Source organism: Montipora foliosa, chromosome 2 (assembly GCF_036669935.1).
Source record: "Montipora foliosa isolate CH-2021 chromosome 2, ASM3666993v2, whole genome shotgun sequence".
Classification (NCBI taxonomy): Eukaryota; Metazoa; Cnidaria; class Anthozoa; order Scleractinia; family Acroporidae; genus Montipora; species Montipora foliosa.
The window spans coordinates 22,954,112-22,964,111 of NC_090870.1; the positions used below are offsets into that span (position 1 = coordinate 22,954,112).

Sequence of the window (10,000 nt, forward strand, 5' to 3'; positions counted from 1 at the left end):
GCAGAACACGTAATGAACTTTAAAGATGACTGCCGTAATGGAGTGCTGTAAACAAGATGTCTAGAAGGTCGGGGAGAACTCAGGCTACCCGCTTTGACAACTGATGCTCAAGAGTTGGAAATAGTTTCGTCATAGAGTGCCTTGGCTAATTGTTAAGAATTTCACAATGAATTGAACACAACACCTCAGTGGTGGCCAGGACATCAAAGCGCTAACATATACTCCGCGTTTTGCGCCGCAGGGGTGTTCAAACCACTGACCTCTTTTCCATTTACGTTGCCCGGCCTTATGCGCTCCATTTTAGAATTCTTCTGCGTAGAAAGACATTACGCCCCGACCAATGATCTATCAGAGCAACTAGAGAAATTTTAAGAACGAGCCTTGCGTATGATCTATCCCGGTCAATCATATATCGAGGCTTTACGGTTGGCTGGCTGCCTAAGATTGGATACCCGGTGTGATGACCTCTGTGGGAAAACTCTGGAAAAACGTCATGATGGTAGCCCTCTTTCACAACATCTGACAAAGACCAGGGTGTAGGCAAGAATACTTTGTCAGAAATTCAAGAAACAGGAGCTAGTACAAACGTAGAACAGAAAAGAAAAGAAGTTTTTCTCCAGCGCCACTGTCACGTCTAAAATTATGTTATACCCTTAACGTTTATACTTTGATGATACTAGGTATTGTTAGCATTAGTTTACTTTCTTGCAAATTTTGCATTTATAACTTCTGTACCCCGGTGCCTACAGTACTGTTCTATTCCCAATTTGTGAACCTTTCTTATTTTTGAATTCGTCTTGAATTGCAAACACACTGTAATTATTCTTGTTGATGCGACAATGTGTAATTTTAAATAAACTACGCTACACTTTCTTCCAACTACCTGAGCAACTTGTTTGTTGTCTAACGTAATGACCCTTTCTGGCAGCTTTTTGTTAGTAGTATTCCCGTGTCCCAAGCGACCATAATCTCCATTCCCAAAAGTAAAGAGTTTACCATCTGAAGTGACGACGGCTGAGTGTTTGAAGCCGCAAGCCAACTGCAATAAGATGAACAAGACATTTCCCATTTAAAATGATATATAAATAAAAAGTGTGAAAAAAGGCAAAACATTGATACTAGTATATATGTAATTCCAGGCAAAAAGACTTTGAAAATTGGTGTACCGTAATTTGGTGCGTAAACAAAATTGAATCAAACTTGCAAGACAACAATTCATTCATTTATTCAATGAAAACACCGTGCACTTATTTACTTACAAACGAAACATCCTCTCCTCTGAGTGCTTCAATTTGCCTGGGTCTCCTCTGTCTATCACTGTTACCATGTCCAAGCTTGCCATAATCGCCATCTCCCCAGCTAAACACTTCACCACTCTCAGTAAGAGCCAGGGAGTGACCGTCGGAACCACATGAAGTTGCCAACTGGATAACGACATAGCCTGTAAATACAAGCAAAACACTATGATGTTCCTCAGGTTCATTTTTCGCAGTCGTCATTCGTCCTTAAAATCTTAAAATCCGTTCCTTCCAAAACAACTTTGGGAATACTGTTATAAGCATTTCACTACAGACGTTTGCAATACTGGAAATGCGAATCTTAGTATAGATAAGTCGGCTTGGAAGCAGTAATAGACAAAAAATGCAACTTCAGAAGACGTTTTTGTGCTAACTTTAACTAATTTGCAATGGACAACTAAGAAGCTGGAAATTAATCTTCCTATCTTTAACTTTCGAGACTGTGCCACGGAATCAGTGCGGGAAAATATAAACAGATTCTGCTACTGTCAAAAGAGCACATATGGAATAATCATTCACAATTGGCACATGGTGCCTGAAACATAACCAACAGTGAAATTACAAATGGAACCTGACAAAGGCAGTCCTTCAATGATCCAGGGAAACGGGTTGGACAAAGTTCAAAGGCACCCCTGAATTGAATTATACCAACCTTGCAGGGTGGAGAGAACATTAAGAGAGAACAAGTCATCAGAATTGCCCATTCCAAGTCTCCCATAGCTTCCTTCACCACAAGCCTGCACTGTTCCATTGGTTAATAACACAAAAGTGCAATTCTGACCACAGACTACTTGCTGAGCGCGTCCAAATGACTTCACAAGGGTTGGCACGTTAACCCCCTTTCCAGCCTCAGCGAGCTGTCCATGTCTCCCTCCCCCCCAAAGAAACGCCTCATACTGATCTCCACCACTCCAATCTTCAGGATGCTGCTGAGCCCATTGCATAACTTCCTTGTCCATGCACAGGGTCCAGCTTGTGTTATCCTAATGAGATAATGGCACATCACAATCTATTGACAATATATTGCCGCTGAATCATATAAAGGTAAAAAAAGTTACAGTGATCATATTTGATATAGAGTCGTAAGGTGGATCAGAAGCGGTACTGTTCTTGTTGGGAGCATTATTGGTCGTGAATCACTCTAAACAAATTTGAAGGAGCGTGCACTCAAGAATTAAGGAGCGAGAATTCAAGAAATTAAGGTGAATTATTGCGCACCGCGCAGCGGTGGCTCAGTTGGTTGAGCACCGGGCTGCCATGCGGGAGGTCGTGAGTTCGACTTCGGCCGGACCAACACTCAGGGTCTTTAAATAACTGAGGAGAAAGTGCTGCAAATGGTTAGACTTTCAAGTCTTCTCGGAAAAGGACGATAAGCTGGAGGTCCCGTCTCACAAATAACTTCCATGTTCATTAGTTCCCTGTGGGACGTTACGTTAAAGAACCCACACACTATTCGACAAGAGTAGGGGATGAAGTTCCCAGTGTTGTGGCTGTCCTCTGTGAGTATATGGGTGGGTGGGTGGGTATAGCAGGTCCACATCAGCTAAACAGCTGCCAAAATTTCAACCTGCTTAAACAAATAAGTAAATAACAAACAAACAAACAAACAAACAAGATGTCTTGTAAAATAAATCGGCTTTTCAAAAATACTAATCAAATGAGGTGTGTGGGTAGGGTTAGGGTTAGTCATTAAAGGCGGTCAAGTACAATTTCGTGTGGATGAGAAGCTCGTGTTCACTGCAAACCTACCATGGGTTGATAAGCTATTTCATTGTCAACCGCTTCTTCCTCTGGCAAAGAAAATTCCTCAGGAAATGGCTTCCTATAGGTGAGAGCATCAGCGGCCCTCACTGCAGTGGCAAAACCATGAAGCCAGCTCCATTCTGGAACAACTGAATTGTCATCATTTAAAGACAACGAAGAATCTTGTTTCTCACGGCGATCACCAAGCACTTTATCGACGTCCAAGCCTATTCCTAACGAACAAAGTGACTGAAGAAATGGGCTATGAACAAGCTGGTTGCCTTGATTGATTTGACTCTGAAAAGAAAAGGAAGTTGTGCTGCACCTAAGCAAAGACTAGATGTACCTCACAACTCGGTGTCGTTTAAGTGATAACCAACGAGGAAACAAAGTTGGTGCGTGATAACGCCAACCTTTGAGCGTGAAGGAGACTAAAGAAAATGTTCGTGTTAACAATAGATGTCAGCAAAAAAAAAAAAAAAAAAAAAAAACGAGTGACAAGAATTTTCTTTCCAATCTGTGGATGCTTTTTCAATCTCTGAAAATAGGATGCCTGCTTTGGTCAATGAAATGTTCGCTATGCAAAATAAAAATGTGCCAAAAATTACCATGTGGAACAACACGAGTGTGTAGGTTGTACCTGTTGGAAAGACCAGTAAATACCTTTTCATATGAATACTGAACTTGAAGCAATGTTGGTAATCTTTCAAGGAGCATGCGGAAATAACGAGCTTCGTTCAAACCACTAATACCAAGCCGTTTCAACTTTTCTCGAGCCCAGACGACCAACCGATTCTTCTCATAGCACTTGTCATTAAACTGCAGCAAAACAACATCCTGTCGACAAGAAATAGAAGCATATAAAGTCTCTTTGTCTCACCGAAATAAGAAGAAGAACCGAAGTACCATTCCCATTACGTCCAAGCCGTGTAACTTAACAGGGCTGTTGCTTTTGACATTTTGGAGTTTATATGTTGCGTTTTTATGCCAACTAGGCTGAGTAAAAGAACATAGAAAGCAAAATTACACAGTGGTTAGATTTCTATTGTCCTCTACATCTACCCGACGATAACGCCAGTCTCGTCTCGTATTGAGACAGACCCCACATTATGTTACTTTGGATATTCCCCCAGTATTTTGTGATACGCCAGTTCGATGTTTTCTTCCGCACTCTTGGGCCAATGTCCTAAAATTTTATCGAAGAGTTCGTAAGAAATCAGCCAGTTTCCAATCTACGCTAGCGAATCTTCTCACCCTCGATTTATCGACCATCTTCGAATGTGGTTTCCTTGTTGTTTGCACAACTGAACAAATGAGTCAAATGAGTACCCGCTTCCATTTACAGTTATCTACTTTTCTGAATGAAAATTTTTGGAAGGGACTACTGAGTCGGCATTTGGCCCGTTGCATGGGTTTGCAAGAAGAGGCCCTGCTTATGGAACAAAGCTCGAAGGAAGGTGATGGTAGTCCATGCCGGAGTAAGCATTTGACAACAGCTTCAAATGAATTACGGGGTTTCCTTGAAAGGATTTCTAAGGAAGTAAGTCAGGGCTCGAAATTAAGGAAAAAATCAAGTCGCATTTTGCGATAAAATACGAAAATTTAGTCGCAATTTCGCAAATTCTAGTCGCAAAATCGCCGCGCTGCATTGTGTTGTCAGCGGTTTAGCAAAAAATATGAGCCCGCAATACTTGTGTGTAAAGAAACTGCTGAAAATGGCGAATGATCTAAGGAATGGAGCTGTGCACGTAACATCGCAGCTAAATTACTCAACAATTACGCTACCTTCAGAGAAAATTCACAGCGAGAAACAAAATAATTTTGTCATTTATTTAGATATTTATTTATTTTAGCAAAAGTAGCAGCAAAGTGGCAACTGCTAACCCTTTTGTTTCGAAAGAACGAAGGTGACAACAAGTCGCAAATTTGCGACTTCTCCAGATATTTTAGTCGCAAAAGGAAAAATTTAGTCGCAAATGCGACCGTATTGGTCGCAATTTCGAGCCCTGTTAAAGTGTCATTAAGATTTAGCAGTTAAATGCAAAAGCATACTTCTCATTTGCACTGTACTCGGAGCACTACTTAACAAATCTGAGATGCCTGACAGGACTGAAAAAGTTAACAATGATTTGAGATTCTAGAAAATAAAACCATACATTGTTTGCTTTGAAACCAGCTGCAACGCCTTGTTCCCCAGCCCAGACAAGTGACAATAGAGGATCATACTGCTGATAAGTCTGTGCCACCACTCCATCCTGTAAAGAAGAAAGGACTTTTGAGGTTTGAGCAGAAATGTTTTTCGGTGATTTAAAGTATTTCAATTCTTGAAAAAAGGTAGAGCTTTGTTGCTGTAGCAGCTTGGCAAAATCAAAAGCAATTTTCAAGTTCAGGATGATAATTCCGCTCTCTTCTTGCAAGACTGCTTAAGAGAACAAGCAAGGTTTTAGGACAGACAATGACGAACATGTTATCTCCCCGCCAAGTCCACAATGATAAATAGACGCTATGAAATCAACGACTATTTTTTTAGTATCACAACAGATAAAAAGACCGGCTTCAAGTAAGTGAATTCTGATCTTAAATACCTGGCACTCCTTAAATACAGATTAATGAATAATCTTCGGGCGAAATATCCACTGCATTTTGCACTGATTCTCAGAATCAACTTTCTTATGTCAACCAATAAGAAGGCTGATAGCGACCGCCAGGCATAATACTCATAATTACTTTTTTTAGGGAAGTAGGTTGGTCCAGTGGGGAGGATAAACATTCAACAATTAATCAACAATTTAGCTCTACATTTCATAACTTTTCAAATTAGCGTTTTCTTCAGTTTTTTAAGTTGCAAATCCGAGCAGTAGTATTTTATTCTCGTTTTACTCGCATATGTGGTCAAGGATGAGTGCAAACATGCGTCCTAAATAAATAACCAGTATTTGATTTGATGTGCTTTATTCAATTTAAACATTTCTATATGGCAGAGCGGTTAAGCTAGGCCTTATAAGATTCAGCAATAATTAAACGCTTTTTACTGTTAACTTCATGATGATGAGTTTATTATTATTATTATTATTATTATGAACATCATCATCATCCATACTGAGGAAATAACCAATAGAAACGTGTTGGTTACGTAATTCATGCATAGTCTATGAGCGCAAAACAAAAGATTGTGCACGGTCGTGGACTTTCCAACCTAAATCTTGGCATCTTTTTTTGCTCCTTTGATGTTTGCCGAGCTTCCAAACCAGTCCACTCTATTAACTAAATTGATGTTACACGATATACAGCAAAATTCCGAAAATAAGCCCCGCTGCTTATATTTTTCAAAGGCCCTTTTCGAGGGGCTTATGTTTGGAGGGGCTTATATTCGGAGGGACTTATCTACGGAGGGAAATTTGCGTTTCCAAATCGATTGGGCTAGCCTTATGGTTGGAAGTAAATTTACCGTTTTTGCTTTGATTTTCTTTGAATTTGAGGGCAATTTTCCAAGTACAAGCTCCCGGGGGGCTTTTATTTGGAGGGGCGATTTAACGGAGTTTTTTTTGCGTTACCGCTTTGGGGGGCTTATATTTGGAGAGGCTTATACATTGAGGGGCTTATTTTCGGAATTTTGCGACACCAATAAAATTATGCCTATATAATTATAAAATACTAATTGACAAACGACGTTCTCTACAGCGAAACACCTGTAAAAGCTACAAAAGAAGTTTAAATTTTAATAACACATATCCTGTTTTTACTACAAATTAAGTGGATGTTTGTCTTCCGAAATGGAAAGTAACTGAGTTCTAACTTAACATCAACCTGAAACAACAAATGGTCATCCAAAAATTCAATGGTCATAAATCAATCACCTGCATTGACCAGATGTTGACAACTCCATCACTGCATCCACTGGCTAGAAATTTGCCGTTTGTATTAAAGGACAGAGCCGAAACCACACCACTGTGACCATGGGCTTCAAAGATAAGGGACAGTGTCCCGCTTTCATTTTGGTACTTTCCTTGGCTTGCTTTCAGGATATCATCAAAGCTATACACGGTGCATGGCTTATTTTCAGAGTTATCCTCAGCTTCCATTCTTGATAACTCCATTAAATTAGCTGATTCAAGAGCAGCTATTCTACAATCCATGGAGGAGCTGGAATTGCACTGTTTTTGTGAGATCACGAATGCCTTGACTATCTCGCAAAGATGCTTGTTATCTGTTTCTAGGGGTACTTTCCATACACATATCAAACCAGTAGTATCTCCTCTGCCAAGTAAACACAAACTAAATAAAAATGTTTTTCTTTGAAGGTCATACCTAAGAAAAATACATGTTTGTACTCATTCCAAGATCATCGTTACGGAGTAAGAAGTTAAATACACCGTACATGTGATTCTGTCAAAACGTAGTGAGATTCCAGTAAATTAATCAAGTAAAACCCACTTTCAAGACTGTGGTAGAGTAAAGACATATAGATCAACGCAAAAAACCGGCATATTAACCCTGAACTCTTTTACCGTCCTTTTGGCATGAAACTTCGCAAATTGTTTTTCTTTTCGGTATTATAAATCTGTTGAAAGACAAGCTTCCTAAAAGGGGGCCCCTGGCATGTGCTTCGTTTCAGGGCATGAAGCATTGCAATGGTTTGTGGTTTGTGCTATAGACAAGACGACCGGCTTTTCAAAAACTGTTTTTGAAGTAATATTTCAATAACGAGTGCGAGTGCTTAATTGGATTTCCAAACACAAAAAAAATTAAATGCTTCGTGCGTTTGGAAATCCAATGAAGCACGACGCGCAAGGTTTTAAAATTACTTCTCGAACTCATTAATAATTCATAAGCCAAAAACAAAAGAAATCACTACCGTGAAGGAAGTTTGGATATGTGATCTTAATTAGCATAAAATTTCGCCAACTTTGATCCGAAATATCTCTTAAAATGCTGATTCCTTTGAGAAGCAATATCAAACACTCGAAATCGGTTTAAAAACTCGCTTCTCTGTGTTTGGATATCCGATGAAGGAGGAGGAGGAGGCAGTGTGGCGCAGTGGTTAAGGCGCTCGCCTTGAGATCCGGAGAACCCGGGTTCAAGACTTGCTCTGACCACTCGTTGAATTTGATCCTGGTAGTCCCTGGTTCAACTTTCCAGCTGCACTTGTAAATAGCCAACTGGTTTGCCTCCGGCCAGTTGTGTTCTGTTGTTTCGTTTACTTATTGACCCTGAAAAGCCCCTATGTATTGTATTGTATGAAACATTCCTTCTCGTGTTTGATATATTACTTCTCAAACAAAATAAATCATAATTTCAATCTTTTTTTTTTTTTCAAGTCAAAAATTTTCTGTACACTTTATGGTTGCTCAGAAGCTTGAGAGAGCTGTGAGCAAGCACTCGTTGCCGTGTCGGGATGGAGAGTGCAGAGAGCAGATTTCCATACCCTCCAAAAAGCTGAGAGGAGGAAGAAGATTGTGTGGCCAGTCCTGTTCCGAATTCTACCCATTATAAAAACAAATGGGCAGCTCGTATTTTCGAACTGAAGATTAGAATTATAATAAAGAGCCATTTTGTGTTTTGTTTTTGAAATTAATTAATTTCAAACCACACGTGCTTTAAATTCATTTAGTGAATCAACGTTTTGTGTACTCGTCCGCGTGACCAGAATGGGGCGATGCAATTGGCTTATTAAGTTATGAATTATTAATGACTTTGAGAAACGAGTATCAACCGTTTGACGAATGGCTTTTTTGGCCTTAAACGTTTTGGAGAGCAGTAACACACAAACATAGTGTCTAACATTGCACTTACATAGCCAAAAGTGACGATGCGTCTTGTGTGTTGGAATTGCTGAACCATTTAAAACAAGATATACATGAACTCTTGGGGTGGACAGAATGTCTAAGTAGAATACTGTCGTCTACTTCATACCATATCTGCAAACAAAAACCACATGCAACGCTTAAATAATTAGCGTAGACGTTTTTATTTGACGGTTGCCCGGCATTCGAGGCTTCTTCTACTTCGAATGGAAATAAAGCCACTAAATGGCATATTGATTTTGATAACGACGATGCACTCATATCAATTAATAGGATCGTAGCCCAATACAGTTTAAACCAATTACATTAATTTCACACTTAGTTATGAAGTTTCAACAAATTGCAACTGTTCTTGGAATGAATTTTACCTTGACACATTCGCTTTCCGCACAAGAAGCAAATGCTTCTCCTTTGGGATCAAACTGCAGACCAGTTATCAAACCCTGTACAAATCAACAGGCAAGACAATTAGGACATTTGGTACGTCATCATACCCACCCTACCGCATTACACAAAAGCTGAGATCTCATTCCCACATTGAAACTTTATTGACTATAGGATTCTTCCATGAAGGTCAAAATTGCACGCAACTCATTCCCCATTTGTGCATGCATGTTCTTGGTTTGCGGAATCCGCAGAAACGAAATGAAACTTCGCTTGACGTTTCGCTCAACAGCATTAAAAAAATGGAACGTTTTGTTGAAGAAAATGTTGAAGCCATTTGGCAGGGCCTTTACCGCGCACTGGTGGCTCAGTTGGTTGAGCATTGGGCTGTCACGCGGGAGATCGTGAGTTCGATTCCGGCAGGATAAACAAAGTGCTGCCTTTGTAATTACATCCGCAAATGGTTAAGACTTTCCAGGCTTCTCGGATAAGGACTATAGACCTCTTTCATAATGGCAGCAATATAAAATATTACTTTGTTTCAATGCTATTAAGCTTTTCTAGCCTCGCTACGACAACCAAATTTCAAGATTTTTTTTTGTTTGAAAATTAGGGCAGTAGGTCTAATTAACATAAAGACAAAAGAATGTAAAAGTGGTCTATAAACCGTAGGCCCCGTCTCACAACCTTTCAATGTTCCCAAATGAACCCAGTGGGACGTAAAAGAACCCACACACTATTCGTAAGAGTAGGGCAAGAAGCTCCCGGTGT

General features: G+C 39.9%; 1 protein-coding gene across 1 annotated transcript in view; it reads right to left on the reverse strand.

Moving 5' to 3' along the window:
- LOC137992692 (probable E3 ubiquitin-protein ligase HERC1) overlaps nt 1–10,000 on the reverse strand; it is a 151,866-nt gene that overhangs the window by 18,615 nt on the left and 123,251 nt on the right. The window contains exons 50-58 of the mRNA XM_068838173.1: nt 9,214–9,288; nt 8,835–8,959; nt 6,899–7,298; nt 5,198–5,296; nt 3,705–3,878; nt 3,048–3,338; nt 1,951–2,281; nt 1,260–1,441; nt 884–1,039 (exon numbers count right to left, since the gene is read on the reverse strand). Of these exons, the coding sequence (XP_068694274.1) occupies nt 884–1,039; nt 1,260–1,441; nt 1,951–2,281; nt 3,048–3,338; nt 3,705–3,878; nt 5,198–5,296; nt 6,899–7,298; nt 8,835–8,959; nt 9,214–9,288 (1,833 nt within the window). The remainder of the gene's footprint in view (nt 1–883; nt 1,040–1,259; nt 1,442–1,950; nt 2,282–3,047; nt 3,339–3,704; nt 3,879–5,197; nt 5,297–6,898; nt 7,299–8,834; nt 8,960–9,213; nt 9,289–10,000) is intronic.